Here is a 19,936-nt window from a genome sequence, read left to right as displayed (position 1 = left end):
CAAGAGCTAAACAGATTTTTTATCACTGCCGATCATGAAATTAAATGTTCCTTATTATAACGATGTTGTGATGAATCAACATTCAGTTCAGTGGATTAAAAATAATAAAATAAAATACAAAAGTGTATCTTAAGAAAAAAAGTAAAACAAAATATAAATCAAAATAATCTTGATATAAATAGTTCAAATTTAGCTTTGGTACGTGGTGTATGTTTCCACATACACCACGTACTTAATGTCATTACAATTGTAATTGTCTTTTAGGTGTTTAAGTTACACGATTTCTATTCCAAAATTTGTACATTATCATACAGATAGTTTCACCAAATTCACTAGGTAACTTTTCCATCCATTTTCTTTACACCCTTGTCCCTTAGTGGGGTCGGGAGAGGTGCTGGTGCCTCTCCAGCTAACGTTCCGGGCGAGAGGCGGGGTCACCCTGGACAGGTCACCAGTCTGTCGCAGGGCAACACAGAGACACACAACCATGCATACACACACTCACACCTAGGGGCAATTTGGAGAGGCCAATTAACCTGACTCATGTTTTTGGACTGTGGGAGGAAACCGGAGGGAGAACATGCAAACTCCACGCAGAAAGACCGGGGCCGGGAATCGAACCCAGAACCTTCTTGCTGCAAGAAGGTCTTGCTGCTCTACCAACTGCGCCACTGTGCAGCCTGCAGGTAACTTTTCTGTTTCGTAAAATTACCGTGCAGCCCATAACACATCGCAAAAATGTAGCTCGAAAGCAGGCTGTCTCCAAAAGACAATTAGTAGTATATTTGTCATATTTCCAACAGCCATTGAACACATCACGGCATCAACCGCCTGTTGCTCCATCTAGTGAAACTCCTCCGCTCATTTGCGGACTCAGCGCCCGCTGCGTTCAGACGCTGCCTGACGGTAACAACCGCGTTGCTCTTTTTGAGCAACTTTACCTTGTTGGTCGACGCTGGGACTTTGAAACAATGCCGTTATCTGGACCACAGGCGATAGTCTGAGATGGAGAAAACTTTCACAGAAGATGACTGCGTGGATTCAGGAGCAGAGACCGGGGGGTAAGTGGAGCTGAAGTGTTTCTATGGCTTCTCCTTCTTAATTAGAAACAGCGAAATTGCCGAGTATTTATATTCGTGACTTGAATAGCGCATACTTTTACGACTGTAAAAGCCGGGCGAGTTTAAAACGAGCAACACGGTGGCGCTACCAAAAGCCTGGAAAAGATCATTTTCTTTATTATTTATTAGGCAACTGAGGTAAATACAGTAAACACGCAACATTTTCTTAAAAAACCCCCGATGTGGTTTCGATAAAGAACATGTTTAGGTAACTTATTAAAGACAAATACTTTATGAATTGATGAAGTATTCAGAGTTATTGTTGTTCACTGTATTTCAGCTGTTAAACAGAGACGTGCTTCGGTTTCTCCTGCGGTACGTCGCTGTTGGTGTTGATGTGTTTTACAGTAGACGTAAATTAGTGTTATTTACCTTTTGGAACGTGGTGACATAGCAGTAAATTTAGCAGTAGTCGTAGCGCTAGTTTTTATTTGTTTATTGAACCGTTGTTTAGAAAACAGATTGATCTCTTTGGATATTTTGAACAGAGATGCTGCATATTTTGCTTTCCTGTATTTTTTTTTTTCACTCCCCAAATACTTATTTTGACTATTAGGCCACTACGAGAATAAATACATAAAACGGAGATCAACATTAAGGTTGGGTGATGTGCATTTAATGTTTTATCACAGTGTTGTGTTGCACTTATTGCCCAAGAAACCGATGATTAGAAACAAAAATCTATTTTCTCAGCTGGAAATTCATCACTGCAGACAGTCTGAACTTTTTCAAAAACAAACTCGACTCTAAAAATAAACTCTCCCTGTTATCAAACAGGCTGCATCCATACAGCAGCTACATTCAGTAGTGTGACTGCCCTGCTAAACATTGCAAAAATAATTGTAATTTGAATTATTTTTTAACCAACAGTGGAAAAATAGTTCAAACAGTAAAAGAAAACAGATAATACATATCAAGCAATTATTTAAAAGATGTTGTTTCCACATACACCACTTACTTAATGTCAGAGGATTCACTTTTTTGTTGTTGTTATAATTAAAGTGTAAATCAAAAGTGGTGTTAGAACCATAAACTACAGCCAATAGTTTGGTCATAAATGTTGCAAGAGATGTAAAGAGTTCAGATAAAGGTGGTGCCATCGTTGTTGAGCCTGTTTGTGTCATTATGTCCTCCTTTAATTGGCTTTTAAACTGTGTTTGAATACTTCAATTAGCCATAGTCTGGGTCGGGAGCCATTAGTGGGTCAGAGGGTGAAAACTTGTGCCATTTAAAATGCTCCAAACTTCATCATTCTGTCACGAAACTTGTTGATTTGTAACTTGTGTCTTTATGTGTTGTGAATCTTTACGATGCGTACAGCAAAAGCAAATATTGCTCTAAGAATAAAACTTTATTACTGTCAGTCAGGCTGCTTCACTGCATCAATGATGCATAATTTGAAAACTAAATGCTAGGAGAAAACATGGCGTGTGTTGTAAGCCTGTCACAATAATACATTTTTGCTGGATGATAAATCATCCCAGAAGTTATTGCGATAAACAATAACATTGCTGTTTTGAGGCCATCGTCAACTGATATGATTGCAACAGAAAACCTTGTCAAAGATCAATAAACTTTAGATTCTAATGGACATTTAACACTGGAACTGGAAGACATTTTAAATATCCAAAATAAATAACAACAAACAAAATTAACTATGAAGGCCCTGTACACAAAATTGTCCTTCAAAAGAAAAAGCACCGGTTGAGACCAAAACACCAGACTGAAGACTTTTGTCTGGCAGAAAGAGAGAAAAGAGAAAAACAGTAAAAACCGTACAAATGGGAATTATTGAGCTCGTTTTATTTTTATTATTCGATCAATTGATTTTTTGCGACAGGCCCAGGTTGAGATAACACTGATGAATGTTGCAGTAACGATAAGGCTTCCAATAAGTAAACAGATAAAAAAAAGTGCTTTGTTCACAGATCCCTGTTGTCTACCCAGCAACTGGGACAAGAAGAACATTAAGATCTAGATGAACCTCATCATCCCCATGTGACACCTTGGTCTGCAGTCGACAGGAAAAAGGCAAATAAAAAACTGACAGAAATACAAACATAATGACAACATTAATGACTCAACTGAATTTGGTTTTGAATGGTTTTTGGAATAAAAGTGACCAAACAGACGCATTTGGGACGGTGCCGTATTTTTAGCGTTGAACGAGAATCGCTCAGAGATCTGATTTATGACGATCAGCACGGAGCCACATAAATGGAAAGTGCTGATGTGAAAGAAAGGAAGAGCGGCTGATAACCACAGAGCTGCCGCCTCCTCCTCCTCCTCCTCCTCCTCCTCCTCCTCCTCCTTCTGACCTGCAGACACCCGTCACCTCCACTCCAGTCGCACATGTCCTTGAGGTCATACTACGTTTTTGTTTCACAGCTCGCTGGTTTTAATCCAGTTTGCAGTGAAATGAAAGCGAGTTCAGCTTTGCCTTCCTCCTTCCGATCTCTGTCTCTCTGCTTTTCTACTCTTATCAGCCAGCAGACGGCTCAGTCTGTGCAGCTCTTCAGAGGTCATTCTGACTCACGTTGGGTCACTCTGCTCTCGGGCCTCGCCTGCTCGCCCAGGCTTCTGCCTGTCTGCACTTCCACTTTCTGTTTATTGTCTTTGGATGGAGATGAAGCGAAACGCCGCTTCCAGTCTCGGAGCGTCAGGCGGGACGTCAGCCGGAGCCGCCGCTGCCAAGCCCTCGCGCCCCGAGGAACCGTCAACTGCACACGCCACCACGCTACTCTCCAGAGCCGTGAAGCTGAAAAAGAATATTTTTTTTATTTCCATTCAATATTTTCCTTTTTCTTTTTTACTTTTACGAAGCAAACTTTTCTTTATTTCCTTCATTTTCCCCCTCTTTCTTGACAGTTTCCCTTCATAGTACCCCTCCATTTCTTTCTCTCTCTCTCTCTCTCTTGCTTCACCTCCTCATCCCACATCACTCTCATCCAGTGCTAATTCTCATTAGGCAGACTGAAAACCTCCTGCTGCAGGAAACAGACCCTCTCCTCTGTTTCCTGCTGCTCCAGAGCCCATATTAGTTTAGCGATGAAGACGCAGGAAGGTGCACGTTGGAGGGACAGTGTTCTCTGGCTGTCAGCGAAACCCTGTGGGACTAATATCCTCAGCTTGGAAAGTCCATGTGTGAGCTGAGGTTTCGCAGATGGTTCCTGTAATTACATAATGGAGAGTATCGGTTAGCTGCCGCAGTCAAATTCAGCAGCATGTTTCATTACCTTACAGCCGTAGTATTCGTACCTCGAGAACATTTTCAGATTCTCCCACGTTTCAAGATTCAGCGTGGTGTGTCGGGATTCGCTGTGATAGGCTGATGCCGGGAATAACGCGATTAAAATGTTTCTCTAATTTGTTCACAAATCAAAATCTGAACATCGTGGCATGCAGGACGGTCAGTGATGTTTAGTGTTAAACTATTCAATCCATCACGTGTGGCAGGCAGCGTAGAGAGAGCTGTAATCAGAGAAGAGGCTAAGAAACAATAGTGGTGGTTCTGCAAAGTATTGGCGAAAGGAGTACGAAGGCATGCCACACTTTTAAGATTGCAAAAATGTAGACCATGTATAATTTCCTTTTCATTTTTGCAATTGTGAACTACGTTGTGTTGATGCATCACAAAAAAGCCCAAAGAAACAGCAAAACGTTTATGGTGGTAACAAAATGGAAGAAGTTCAAAGGTTACGCATTTTTACAAGGCATTGCAGGAGAACAGCTCATATTCTCAGCTCCATCATTTTATGTTTATTAAACATTTCCTTGATTTGTTTATTCATTGGTAAGCATAGGTTAAAATGAACATCACCATATATTGCTACTTCCAGGAGATGATTATCTTTGCTTAGCAAATAATTTAACGTGCTGCACTGAGAGCTGAGGTTATTTGTTGTCTTTCATATGCTGGAACTTCGCAATAAATTAAATGCACAACTAGGAAATATTTGCATTTTCTACGAAACAGCAGGGTGAAATCTGTAAATTGAATTTTTTTTGGTAGAAAATTGCTAAATAAACTGAAGTTAACAGAACAAAACAATGGCATAAATATTAGAATTAATAGCAAAAACTGTCAAAAAATTTTGTTGAATATTAACAAAATGGAAGAAACTTTAGAAAAGCAAGAAGAACCTGAACACACATTAATAACATACAAAGAATTGATTTGATCCAATCTATAATGACATCTATATAAACCACAAAATGACTCGTCTGATAACAAATGATGCTTAAAGTGATAAAACTTTAACTTTGTAATTTTCTTTAATCACTTCAGAAGAGATAATTTAGAAATGATCTTGCAGTGGAAATGAAAATGACTATTTGGTCTTTTCACGTCTTTGGGTCATTAACACATTTTTATTAGAACTGATATCAACTGCAACATTATTTCTGTAATTTTTTTTAACAATTTATTTTTTAGGGTAGCAAAAGAAAAATGACAAAAAAAACCCAAAACACATCTGGTCAACTTTTTCTATACCAGTCGAATCCGTTTTCCGGATTCTCGTTGGATCTGCAGTCATGTCCAAATGCTTCCAGCTGAATAATGTCTCATGTTGCTGTTTTACTGCCAGGAATCCCAAATATGTTAGATCCCTCTCATTAAAATGTGTTTCAGCTTAGTTGCTTATATACAGTGTAAACAATTTGATCGGATTGCAACAAAACGGTACCTCAGTTCGTCAGATCTGCCGTACAGAAACATCACTAGTAGTAAAACTGGTGAGGTTCTATACATAAAAGCAGAAATTAGTTTATTTTTTTATAGAAATTGTCACTTTAGAAGGTAAAAATGAGTTCTCTAATGTATTGTACAGATAGACAAGTGAACACCGACCTTTTTGACCTGTGTCGGAATGCTATAGAAATATGCTTTCACCTAAATTATGCAGTAACACTCTGTGAGTGTGGTGGGGATGATATCTGAGTAAACGTCCCAGTGTTTTATCCTAACCACACTACGATGTCTGTGCATTTTTGTGACCTGTCCAGCTGGACGTCTTCTACGCTTTAACCAAAAGTCGGTATTTGAAATAGCAGCAGGTCGTCCGCATGTAGAGTGCACTTTATACTGTAATATAAACTTCTGTCTCTTCTCTCTGTTTCTTGTCTTCCTCGTCGCTCCCGATGTGTCCACATCCCGTCTCTGCATTCATTTGTTTTTTTTTTCTCCTTTGTCTTTTTCTCTGCAGATCTGATTACAGTCCTCTGTCCTCGACGAGCAGTAAGTAACCTCGACACGAAGCAGAGCAAACGCTGACGCGTTCACACTCACAGCTCAGGTGGCAGGACTTTATCTCTTTAATGCATCCTGACAAAATAAATCTTCTCAGAGGGGAGAAGGCTGGTCGGGGGGTGGGCTTTGTTTGCGCTTAGTGGTCTCTGAAACCAGCCGCACGTTTTTAGGGAAGGGTTTTTGTGTAGGAAAAAACCCCAACAGCTTGTTTTCCACCGTTGCTTTCATTGCACCAGCATGCAGTTTACCATATTTTGTGTTGCACAACGGAATTGGAGCAAAAACAAAAATGAAAAAGAAGGATATATGTGTAAATTGTAAAGGATATGTTGGTAAATAAAGCAAAATTTATGTGAAAAATTAAAAAAAAACATTGCATTAACCTGGTTGTTCATCCATGAACATTTTTTACCGAAGCGCTTATCGATTCACTTCAATACGGTGAGTCAAATTGAACTGATGTTGATCTATTTCACATTCTACCTCATAAACTCTCCAAATCCAAAATACCTTTTTTTTTTTTTTTTTGGTCCTTGAGTCCAAATTTTCACATTTCTTCAAGCTTAAATGACATGAAACGTCTCCACCTGCCTTTTGGTTTAATACTGATTTTAATTTATAACTGCTTATAACTTCATCCACCTTTTCAACAAACCCTGAAGGAAACAGGGAAGTGACAATTTTTTAGAAATATATCTTTTATAAGTGAGGGCTGAATTATCTCCTCCTTATTGGTTTTGCTCCAATAATGAGGTTATAATAATGTCATATTGTAATTAGCCATACTTTTTGTTCTTAACTAAAAAGAAACCAAATCCTTCAAAATCTGTCGCCACCTTGTTGAAAATGGTATCGAGCATTTTTCTTATCGGTATCTAATTTGAATTTTCTTTATTTTTTGGCTTCATCCCGACTTTGCAGTTTTCCCTACCAGCTAATTTCTTGCTTTTTCCACAGACTTTGAAAAAAATTACTGTTTGTGATGTCATTGTTTCCCCACATATTTTCCAGTTCTTGATGACTGTGCAGCGACATCTGTATAATGAGGTGGATATTTTTACAGTCTTCTCCTGACTGATACCTTTACAGCTTGTACACCTGTACATTTGGAAGCTAATGCACTTTATTTGTACATTTCCTCCTCCTTATAATGATTTTACTATAGTAAAAATTAAAATAATCTAGATAATAATGTAGCCACCTAGATGCCTCACGTGCATTTTGTTTAATAACCTGACACATTTTTTCTACTTCCGCGTTTGCATCTGCATGTTTCCCGATCTTATGCGACAAATCAACACAGAGATACAACAGGTGGACCTTCAGCTGTGATTAACCGCAGTGCTAATTTAAAGATCTTGGTTTGCAGAGGTCACGACCTGCCTTCGGTCAGTAGGCCTTTCACAATGAAGGGATTAAATCTAATATTAGCCCATTAATCTGGTCTTCAGGACGCGGCCTCGTCCCAAGCTGCACCACACCCACAAGTCAGGAAGAAGAAGAAACACACACACACATAGAGAGAGAGAGAATAATTCATCAGCGGCTGTCTGGTTTGCTTTTCCTCTCATGTTTCCTTTGTCACTGTTGTATCAGATGAACTTCTGCTCACTATTGTCATAACTGGAGGTCAGCACAGAAGCAAAATGCCCCATAGGACACAGTCCACACACACCCTGCACAGTTCCTTGCGAAAAGCGCTTACTCTTGGACTTTTTCGAATTCTTTCATGTTAAAACAGGAACCAAACTAGTAGTTTTTAAGTGATGCACACAAAAGTTGCACAGCTGAAGGAGGACGGAGCATAATGAGTCTCAAACCTTTTTGCAAATAATAAACAGAAAAGCTTGGAATGCATTTTTATTTATCCGTCTTTACTCTCCTACCTCTAAATAAACTCCAGTGCAGCGAGTTTCCTTCAGAATTGGTAAATAGACTCCACCTCAGTTTAAACCCAGCTGCTGCGCCAAAGTTTGTTGTCAGAGAACAGCTAGATGTTTACAAGCCTGTAGTTATACTAGGAAAGACTTCCATCTGTGATTCCAGGGCGGCTAAATAAGAGTGTTTTTAATTATTTATGAAAAAAAATTTAAACCATGTATCATTTTTTTCTTTCAGTTCACAATATACACTAATTTTACAAAAAAATCTTGATAAAATATGTTGCAGTTTCTGACTGTTACGTAGCAAAATGTAAATTCTTCAAGGAAGAGTGCAAATATATTTCTGAACTCTTCCTGAGTTACAACATTAGTTTTGTTCTTTCTAAATGAATATTGACTTGTTTTATTTTATTGTTGGGTTTTTTTTGCATTATTTGAGGTCTTCATTGCGTCTTTTTTGTTCTTTTGACCGTTTCTCATTTTCTGTAAATACAACATTTTTGCTTTTTAAGTTCGAAGGCATGTTGTCAGTAGTTCATAGGATAAGAGAGTAATGTTCATTTTACTCAAACATATACCTACAAAAAGTAAAATCAGAGAAACTGACAAACGTCCCAAAGCTCATGATTAAATGCAAAACCAAAGCCGGTGTTTAAAAAGCACATGCCTGATATTATCTCCTTTAAAAAGACCCCATCTATGTTAAACACTATGAAGGAGATTATGTATAGGAGAGAGTTTGCTAGTCATAGGCGGTGTGTCTGAGCTGAGTCTGAGTGACCTATGACCCCGTCGTCTCTGTTAGTTTCCCTCATGTGCCTATCCACATATATAAGAATTATGAGGCTGGCTGCAGAGTGTTTTTGGACCAAAGGAAAGAACTGTGACTGTATGAACTCACAGAGACGGAAAAACAGACAGAAGAGGACACGTGCTGCATGATTTGTCTCAGCTACAGCAACCAATATATGGTGGATGTAAATTTATACGTGGAAGTCCGAAGAACGGCTGAGATCCAGGAGACAGAAAGTTGGACGAAAGACGAAGAGATAACTTGAGATGCGTTGAAGTCGGCCAGCTTTGCTGGTAACGCTAAAGCAAAAAGGACAACGAAAGAATGAGCGAATGAGTGTGTTTATTAGAGGCAAACGAGGAACAGAAGGAAAATCTTCAAAGTGACAAAAAATAGGAGAAGAGATTCGGCTTATTGAGGGCTTTTCTTGCAACACAGAGGCTCGGAAAAGATTGATAGATAGCGGTTTGCGGGTTGACGCGGAGGAGGCTCGGATTTTCAGGGATCTCACCGTCACCAGCAGATGTTTTACTCACGGAGCCAAGACGCATATTTAAGGCGTGTCCGAGGAAATTTGTTTTTGCATCCTGCATTCTGAACATGCTTTACTGCATTCAAGCAAGACATTTTTTGTGTGTGTGTGTGTGTACTGTGCGTTTGGATGCCAAATATGTGAAAACTTCAAAACCGTTGCACCTAAACGGCTCCGTGCCGAGTATCAGACTACAGCCTTTGTTTCATTTCCAAGTCTTGTACCTCATAGATCACATGTGCTTTGATTTATTCGGGTTTCCTAACCATTTGGCAAAGCCGTGTTGTTTTTTCATCGTTATTATCACATTTTATTATCATTGACTGGCCCATTTGTTTGCTTATTTGCCACATGGTACGTCTCATCCTCACCGTCTGAAAGACAGCGCCGGGTTTCCTTCTGGACGGCAGAAGCGTTGCAGTGATGTCATTCAAAGCTGCTTCGAGAGCCGTCAGGGTGAATGAAGCTTCAGCTCTCTCGCACAAAAACACAGACACTCGCACAAAAAAACTGGACGTACTTTCTGTTTAGCTAAGCTGATCGGATCCAGATTCTGCTGTTAGACAGCTCACATAAAGTGCTACCAAATTATTCGTGTGCCAAAAAGCGATCTGAACCGTGAGTCTGGGGTCACAGCTCGAAACGCTGCAGTCAGCTGTTTGCTAATTGAAGCCACTTTTCCCTCTAACTGTCTCGATGTGATCGTGCATTAATTCTTGTGCACAGTGAAGTCGAACGGTGCTGTCAGGCAACGTGGGCCCATTTTTCATAACTCTGAGTCTTTTATTTTGACTCAGTCAGCAAACTAGTAGTAATATAGTAAATTAGCGCAGCTATTTCCATGTTTCTGAAGTTTTTCTCTGTTTTGTTTTCATTATTTCGGGCCTTTTAATTTTGAAGATGGTAAACGGCTTGATGGACAAGATTAAGTTTAAAATATTCCCAATGTGGATTTGGATATGAAGTAAACCATCTGTGGTCGGCTAAAACCTAAGCAATGTGCACTTTTGTAATTTTGGACAGAGTCGAGAAATTCCAAACATAAATGAAATTATACGAAAGACATGAGGCGATATGAGACTTTTATAATGAGATATCATGGAGTAAACGCATAAGGGTTTTTAAAGTATTGAGATAAGACGATCTAGTGGTTTTTATTCAAAACAAAACGACGATTATTCCTACTGCTGCTAAAGTGATTTACCTTTTGATTTTTACAGTTCTTACTGTTGTCTGTAACATTTATTGTTGTTTTGAGTTACATAAATGTAGAAGAAGCTACTAACATTTCTTTAGCAGCTTAATAAAATCAGAATTAGCTTTATTAGCTTTGTGTGCACAAACTAAGGATTTAACCTTGGTTTTTAGCGTTCAGACTTAAAGGTGTAAATATATCAACTTTAGAGGAAATAAAAAGAGAATAATGGAACAAAAATATATATTTTTTGCTTTCTGCTCTTCATATAGCCACAGTGGGACTCTATCAATATATTAGCTCAAAGCAGTAGCTGGGCTGTCTGCTCTGGTAGAGGCAGCAGTCAGCTGCTGCAAAGACCGCCATTCTTTGCTTGTCTATAATAGTTATTTTTTAAAAAGTAACTAGTGTTTTTTGTAGCCTCTCTTTACTAAACACATTTAAAAAGAAGACACATCCATTGAAAACCTTTGTAGAGCGTTTTCCAGGAATACGCGCTCTGAAACAGACCTGTGGTTTCTGTATTAAGACAACAATCTCCTTCAGATTTAGGGAACTTATTCTGTTTCCTGTCTTGTCAGTCTTGTGTTTATGGCTTCTACAAATGTCACTGTTCAGCAATCTGTCTCTGCATCTGTACTAATTTAACTAAAATCAAATCAGCTGCAGTAAAAATGACCTTCATGTTGTTATGTTTTTATTTTTTTATTTCTCGTGTTTGTGAGACCGTTGTTGCCCTATCAAGCCAAACGCCCCAACTCAGATTTCCTGGCACTCATGACTTTTGGCGTTGGTGCTAAGTCTCGTCTCCTAATCTTTGCTCACAGTCTGCAGTAACCGGTAATAATCTAAATGCTTCCTCCTTCGTCTGAAACCAGCAGCATTTTTAGGCCATGAGCAGCGGCTCTGCATTTCAGCCTGACTTTTATCTTCTGTGAAACGTCAGGCTTGGCAGCACAGACATACAGAACTCTTTGTGCGTTGCTCTGTGGGAAAAGAAGTCTGGATTTTCCTCCGTTATTAGACCGCGCTTATGTCGCTAGTGAATAATCTCATCAAGCTAAAGTGCCAACTAGTGTTCTGGTTTGTCTTCCAGACCAGCGAGTAAACAAACCCGCGTTGGTTCTCTCGTGTCAGCCAATGCAGATTCATTTAATTATATGCATCGATGCAGACGCGCAGTTTTCCCTATGTGAAGAGCGAGATGCAGAGCAAGAACAGTAACTTCCATTTCATTGCATGTGAGGCGTCTAATTGGAAACGACATCTTAGGAAACAGCGGGGGGGATTTTTACAAAGTGCCGCAACGAGTAGGAAAAAAACAAATAAGCAAGTAAATATTGTGAAATAATTTCGGGGGGGTTTGTGGCTCATGTGGAACTGTTTAGAGGTCCAGTACTATGGTGCTGCGAAAGTTTTTCTTTAGCAATCAGAGTACAACAGCAGACATAATAGACTAAAACAACAGGAAATAATCACAATAAGATGCCGTGGCATTGAGAAGTAGCTCTTAACCGTCTAAAATGAATAGCGGCTAATTGATTAAATAAATAAAAGATGCGACAACTGTAGCATCGCTTGCTTTCTCAAAACGTTGAGAAATATGTACATAACGCGTTCTGCAGCTGCATTCATGTCCCGATACAATGACCATCTGAGGCCCGAGGCAAAGAAGGACAAAATAGAATAGAATGCATTTTATTATCATTATACAAGTGTACAATGAAATTAAAAGCCCTTTTTCCAGTGCAGACATGTACATGAAAAAGAAGTGCACATAAAATCTTTATATACAAAAATTTACCAAATTTAAAAATACAGAATATGAATAAATATAATATATATATAAATATTGCACAGAGGTAGTGTTGTTGAACAGTGTAAATATTGCACAGTAAAATGGAAAATAGATGGGTTTATTAGAAAAAAATTACATTCTGCAATGGAACGGCTCCAGCAAAGTTTTTGGGGTATCCATCCATCCATCCATCCATCCATCCATCCATCCATCAGTCCATCCATCCATCCATCCATCCATCCATCCATCAGTCCATCCATCCGTCCATCCACACACACACACACACACACACACACACACACACACACACACACACATACATAGATTTTCGATTTTAAATATCTGCTGAATCCAATGTTTTACGATCCAGAACTTTTTTACGTAAACTTGCATTGCTGCTTCTAGTCTCACAGCGTTGTATAGTCCGATGTGGATAAACCATGCAGATGCTGTCAGTCACTCAGCTCCAGTGTTTCCTCTGGTATTTTGTTGATTTTTTTATTTTTTTATTATTATTTTATTTTATTTTTTTTAGTCTTTGAGGTCGGAAGATCTTTTGCCATCGCTCTCATCCCTCACTCCCTCCACAGATTCAGGACTCTGGGTTCGAGTCTGAAAACGTTTAATTTTACTTCCCGTCATATCCATGTCTGGGGTTTTACTGTAGATGTGAAGCAGATCATTATGTAGACTTTATTGTGCAGCGTGACCCACAGCAATGCAGGAAAAAGGAACTCTGGATCAGTCGCTGATGTTCATTCCAATAATGACGTCGGATCGATTAAAACGTCGTTCTGCAGTGTTGCATTCACTCAAGTCTGTTAAAAACATACGCATGGGTCAAAAGTTTTATGTAGTTGAATTCATTTTTTTTAATCACTCATAAAACTGCTTTAGAAGTGTTGCTGTTTGGAGATGTTGTTGTCAAAGTTGTAATATGGACTTCGTCATGAGAAGGAGCTGAAAGTATGGTAAAGTATTTGTGGCTTTAATGTCTGTTAATCATTATAACACAAGCTGGGATTGTTTGAAAAGTTGTTGTTTTTATTCAATGTGAACTGGAAAGAAAGAAATCTATCTGTCTATCTTAGCTATATTACAGCCTCCACATGTTTATCTTTTTTGGAACAAGTCAACCAAAATGAAATGAAAATAAAGTTTCTGTCGTTTTTTTCTTTTTGTTGTTGTCATCTTCACCAGAAGAATAAAGAAGCCCCCATCTTGAATTTCCTCCTCCTCTCTCTTTGACCGAGAGCCAAACGAGCTAAAGCTGTGACTGTTGGACTCCCGCGCGTTCGCAGGCGCGCGCGCGTGCAGACGGAGACGCGTTGTGAGGCGAAGCCGAGTTTTCACTTCTAATCACTCTCATATGTGGAGGGGCCACTGGAGGGATTGTTGTGTTATCTCACGTCGTCATCTGCGGGTTTGCCTGGGAGCATGTGGTCCCGGTTAACACCAGAACATGAAGCCAGAGTAAAAGTCTCTGGGAATTACAGAAGACAGGTCGGTCTTCAGTCTGCTTGTTGATGACGTGCCCATGCATGATGGTGCGCCGCGCGCCGTCAGAGCAGAACATCAGCTTCAGCTCCAAGGTGGATTAAGAGCTTAGAGACACACTTCTCCAGGGCTTTGTGCACACACTACCCCGAATCCCCCCTTGCAAAGGCTGACTTAATCACTAATTTAGTCTCCTCTACCCTGAACCCCATTAAATCGCATAGCAAGAAAAAACTATTAGCTTAATGTGCTGAATAGTTTTGGTTTGGTGCACCATAAATAGAAACACATGGCACCATGTTCGTCTCCTCTGAATACAAATGGTGTTCCTGTAATCAGTCAAATATTTATTTATTTATTTATTACATTCAATATGTAAGCTGCATATGGGGCTACATTGGGGCCATAAAGTTTGCTCAAAAAGTTTTTTGAAATTTCAAAAAATAAACACATTCAAAATGAAAATATATGAAACAGAATTTTTTTTTTTGAAACACCAAAAGATTCAAACTGAAGAACAAATTATAACATAATTGAAACTGACCCCCTCTCCCCCCCAAAAAAAAAGAACTTAACAATTTTGAAACTGAAAAAAAAGTTAAAAACTGCTTTTCAGATTTAATGTTTTTTTCCAGTTTCAAAACAAAATGTAATTTTTTGAGCAAATTTTATGGCCCCAATTTAGCTCCATAGATTTAGAAACCCATTTTATTGGGATTTAGCTGTATAAAACGTGCTTTTATGTGCTAACCCCAGCCCCATTTTTTTTTAGTAAATGTCAATTTTCTTCTAAAACAACAACCTAATAATCTAAAAAGCAAAAAGTGAAAAACATCACTTATAAAGGTTTTCAAAGACAGAGCTGAGCCAAAAATATTCCAGCATCTCTTTTAGTTTCTCAATCAGAAACTAAACCTGCCATTTTTAAAATGCTAAACTCTTTTTTTTTTTACGTCTTACTCTAATACTACTATAATCTCACTCATTTTGTGTCGTATTTCCAGATGTTTTTATGCTTTTGTAAAACTTGTCGATTTCACTTTGGGACAGTAAAGTTTGGTAACAGGAACGCCAAAAAGTTAAGCAGCAGTAAAAGGTTTTGCCTTCAAAATGTCAACACGAACATCTCTGGTCAGTTTCAACCAAAACTGAACTCTATGATTGTCATAAAGTAAGAACTCACTGACTATTCTGTGTAAAATGTGGTAACCAAAATCATAACTCATAGCACAATCCACAGCTTTTGGGCCGTCAGACAGAGGTGAGCACAGCAGCCTTAAAGTAAGTGATCATGGAGCAATCTGCCATTTTTGCTTGGTTTTCTTACCATTCTCCCCACTGTGTTAATTCTGTCTGGGTTCCAGTTATATAAAAGAGTTTAATTATTGTTTTGACCTCTTCCTCGTGTTTCGGGGAGAAGCTTTCTTCCTTTTAGAACCGTTTATAGAGATGAACACGTCTGCCTCACTTTGCTTTTAAAGTATAGGATGAAGAAAGGCTTTTGTGTCCTAAAAAGCTAGAAATGATCAATGTTATTTCACTGGAAAGATGTCAAACTATGCCACACTAGGACTTTTGGAAATGAGCGATTTGTGTTCTTACAACCCCTGGCAAAAAGTATGGAATCACCAGTGTTGGATGAGCACTCATTCAGACATTTCATGCTGTAAAACAAACTCAGATCAAAAACATGATACAATATTAAGGTCGTTCCAAAGTGCAACTTGTTGGCTTTCAGGAACACTCAAAGAAATGAAGAGAAAATATTGTGGAAGTCAGTGAATGATACTTTTATTGACCAAACACAGGGAAATAAATATGGAATCACTCAATTCTGAGGAAAAAAGTATGGAATCATGACAAACGCATAAACAACAGACCATTCAAAATACATCACTAGTATTTAGTTGCACCACCTTTGGCTTTTATAACAGCTTTCAGTCTTTGAGGCATGGACTTGATGAGTGACAAACAGTATTCTGCATCAATTTGGTGCCAACTCTCTTTGATAGCAGTTGCCAGATCAGCTTTGCTGGTTGGACCCTTCTTGTGGACCATTTTTTTCAATCTCCACCACAGGTTTTCAATTGGGTTGAGATCTGGACTATTTGCAGGCCATGACATCGACTGAATGTGTCTTTCTTCAAGGAATGCCTTCACTGTTTTTGCCCTATGGCACGATGCATTGTCATCTTGGAAAATTATTTCATCATCACCAAACATCTGTTCAATTGAAGGGATGAGAAAACTGTCCAAAATGTCAATCTAAACTTGTGCATTGATAGAAGAATTAACCACAGTCATCTCCCCAGTGCCTTTGCCTGACATGCAGCCCCATATCATCAAGGACTGTGGAAATTTGGTTGTTTTCTTCAGGCAGGCCTCTTCATAAATCTCACTGGAACGGCACCAAACAAAAGTTCCAGCATCATCACCTTGTCCATTGCAGATTCTTGACTCATCACTGAAGACAACTTTCATCCAGTCATCCACAGTCCATGATTGCCTCTCCTTAGCCCATTGGAGTCTCGTTCTTTTATGTTTAGGTGTCAATGCTGGTTTTCGTTTAGCTTTCCTGTATTGAAATCCCACCTCCTTTAGGCGATTTCTTACGGTTCGGTCACATACATTGACTCCAGCTTCCTCCCATTTATGCTTCATCTGTTTAGTTGTACTTTTTCAGTTTTCAAGACAAATGGCCTTAAGTTGTTTGTCTTGACGCTTTGATGTCTTTCTTGGTCTACCAGTACGCTTGGCTTTAACAACCATTCCATGCTGTTTGTATTTGGTCCATATCTTGGATACAGCTGACTGTGAACAGCCCACATCTTTAGCAACCATGCGTGAAGGGTTACCTTCTTCAAGAAGTTTCACAATCCTCTCTTTTGTTTCAAGGGACATTTCTCTTGTTGGAGCCATGGTTCTCACCACTCCACTTCGTCCAGCAGCCCTCCAAGGTGTCATGACTGCAGGTGTTTTGAACTGCACACTAACGGGCACATCTAATCTGGGGCAGGTGTCCATTTAGGGAAAGGAAATAGACTGGGTGTGTCCTTTTTTCTACCTCCAATTTGAGTGATTCCATACTTTTTTCCTCAGAATTGAGTGATTCCATATTTATTTCCCTGTGTTTGGTCAATAAAAGTATCATTCACTGACTTCCACAATATTTTCTCTTCATTTCTTTGAGTGTTCCTGAAAGCCAACAAGTTGCACTTTGGAACGACCTTAATATTGTATCATGTTTTTGATCTGAGTTTGTTTTACAGCATGAAATGTCTGAATGAGTGCTCATCCAAGACTGGTGATTCCATACTTTTTGCCAGGGGTTGTACAGTAAAACCTGAATTTATTCTAAGGCTTTTTACACATATTTAGCTGATTTGCCAAAAGAAAAAGTTGTGGAGAGTGAAACAGGTTTAGTTTCTGTTGTAATTTATTAGACTTACCTAAAACTGTGAAATGCTACTGATGTTTATTGCTGTATGTCCGCACAAAGAAAGTGTTGTCTATAGGTCATGCTTTTGTTCAAGGAACTTTCTTTAGATTTTTTCAGGCTAAATTGATACTAAAGCCTCAAAAACACAAAGCCCAGTTCTTTCCTCCCTCTTACCTTAAATCCTGTTGTTCTGTTTATTTTTTCTCATCTCACGTTGACGACAATCTGTTTGTTCTCTGTTGTATCTCAGTCTTCGCTTGCATTTTACTCATTATCCCAGGACTTAAATGTTTGGAGGATGTCTGGATGTCAAGGAGAATAAAACTGAATGTTAGACAGATGTTTGGAAAGGTAAGATGGGCCCAGCAGGCTGTTATTTCCCTGGCTTCAAACCCAAACCTTCCTCTTTGATCCGGCTACTAGGAGCCGTGGGATCAGTGAGATCATGAGATTAGGACAGTGTGAACACAAAACAAACAAGCACAGAGAGATAGCTTAAAATAAAAAAACAACTTTAATATCTGGATTAAACAGATTATTGGCATTAGCGTGATTGATGCCGCCCCTGAACTGTTTTGGCTGGGCTTTTAATGAGTCGGTAGTCGGGCAGCTGGGATGAAGATCTCAGCCGACTGGATGAGTGTGTTTGTTCGCAGCAGTTTTCAGAAAGCAGTTGCTGCTTAGAGAATGAGGATAAACAGAAACCGCGTTGCTACGGTGATGAGATGGGATGTTGCATGGAGACTATCCCGAACCCTCCAAGTACAACTGTGTAGGTTTGAGTCGGAGTACCAAGGTTTAACGAGATACGGCTAAAGTCTTCATTTTCTGTGGCTTAAAATCTGTAATTAGACTAGCCGTCCCCCATCTGTTGCTGTGCACTGTCAGTCAGCTGGCAGAAAGATGGCTACCAAACTTTTCACATGCTCACAGCAGAGATGAATTGAGCTGAAAACACAGTCGTAGGGTGAAAGGTGAATAAGAGTGTCCTGTCGTTTCTTTTTAAATAAAGCTAAACTTTCTGGTAGCAGAACCAACATCTGCTTGATGGAGTCCAAATGTGGCCCACACTGTCCTTTTCCCCAGATTTTTAGGACGGATCTGACAGATCCTTCATACCCCACTCTATCCCAAGAACAGAAAAACGTTCCTATGGTAACAAAGCAAAACGGAAAGCTTAGACCGGTTTTGTTGTTAGGTTTGCATTGTCTTTGATCCAGTTTTTGTTGAATAAAGTATTTAATTTATTCATTAACTTAATAAATTTAACTAAATAAGTAACAAAAAAAGATGAGCAAGATTTCAAGCTTGTTGCTAGGCGACAGGACATATGTCAAGATAAAGGGGGCAATAAGTTGTAAACCGTCCATTTCATAGCCGTGCCAAAGACGTAGCGTCTCTCTGTAAAAATGTAAGGTTCTGTGCTACTATCATATTTACTTGAAGCTCTTTGCATTAAAATAGTGACAAAATTGTGAATATATTGTGTGTGTACCATCATCCATGGTGAGTTTTTAAATTGAAAATCGGGCAGTTCCTCAGGGCAGCATTAGAAAGGGGACAAATGACCACCAGAAGAAATAAAAAAGAAGTGTTTGCCTGTGGTAAATGGAGAGTTTTAACTTCCAGCTTGATGCTTTACTTTAACCCCACAATCTGTTTTTTATTTCCTGCAAACCGATTGGTTTTGAGACGGTAGAAGGAGAAGCTTGCTCATAAAACCAGTCCTGCCAGAGTCACCACTGCACACTGTTTCTCTAATAATAAATGCATTATATCGGTTTTGTAGCAGCATGAATATCTTTTGCTGAAGCTGCCCACTAAAAGCAGGCGACAGAGTGGATAGTCTCTCCATCAGTGTGGTTTTCTTTAAAGAAAGTTGCATCGTTCCTTATATGTTGATGTTTTCACTGACTGGCCTAATCCCGCTGTCAGTATAACCAAAACACACTTTGCAATTCGATGCCTAAATATTCTAATCGTGTTGCTTCAGTCGACCTCTAATGGAGAGCTTTTTGCATCGCTCCACAGTAACCTGATCTGAACGTTTTCGGAAATGTCACCTCTTTGGTCAGAGCAGAAACTGCTCTTTTGTGAAGGCCAGTGGGGAAATCACAGGACAGACACCGTCCCTGTTTGTGCTTCGCTGCTTTATGGAGGGACTCTGGCAACAGTCAAACACTCTGCTGTGCCGCGGACACGCAGGCTGAGCTTGTCCTTTCTCACAGGCAAAGTGAAATGGGACGAGTCCCCAGAGAAGCGCGATAAAGACAGCGGGAATAAACCTGGAAAACAGGCGGAATAAACACAGACAGATAAGATGTTAACACGCGGGAAGAGAAACTGGCGTAAATGCGAGCAGCCGGGAACACTGCCAGCGTCTGAGTCAGCGAGCGGAGGTTTTCCAGGTCGGGGGTTCAGGAAGAG

At 39.4% G+C, this 19,936-nt stretch overlaps 1 protein-coding gene across 1 annotated transcript in view; it reads left to right on the top strand.

Annotated features, from left to right (window-relative positions):
- The first annotated feature begins 650 nt into the window (after nt 1-650).
- fam124a (family with sequence similarity 124 member A) overlaps nt 651-19,936 on the top strand; it is a 28,835-nt gene continuing 9,549 nt past the window's right edge. Inside the window, exons 1-2 of the mRNA XM_015001442.2 lie at nt 651-1,061; nt 6,329-6,360. Of these exons, the coding sequence (XP_014856928.2) occupies nt 1,006-1,061; nt 6,329-6,360 (88 nt within the window). The 5' untranslated portion in view covers nt 651-1,005. The remainder of the gene's footprint in view (nt 1,062-6,328; nt 6,361-19,936) is intronic.

The sequence above is a fragment of the Poecilia mexicana genome, unplaced genomic scaffold (genome assembly GCF_051168715.1).
Source record: "Poecilia mexicana isolate PSO_F unplaced genomic scaffold, ASM5116871v1 scaffold_2, whole genome shotgun sequence".
NCBI lineage: Eukaryota > Metazoa > Chordata > Actinopteri > Cyprinodontiformes > Poeciliidae > Poecilia > Poecilia mexicana.
Note: the sequence above shows the minus strand (reverse complement) of the source record. Positions and strands in the feature narration are given on the sequence as shown.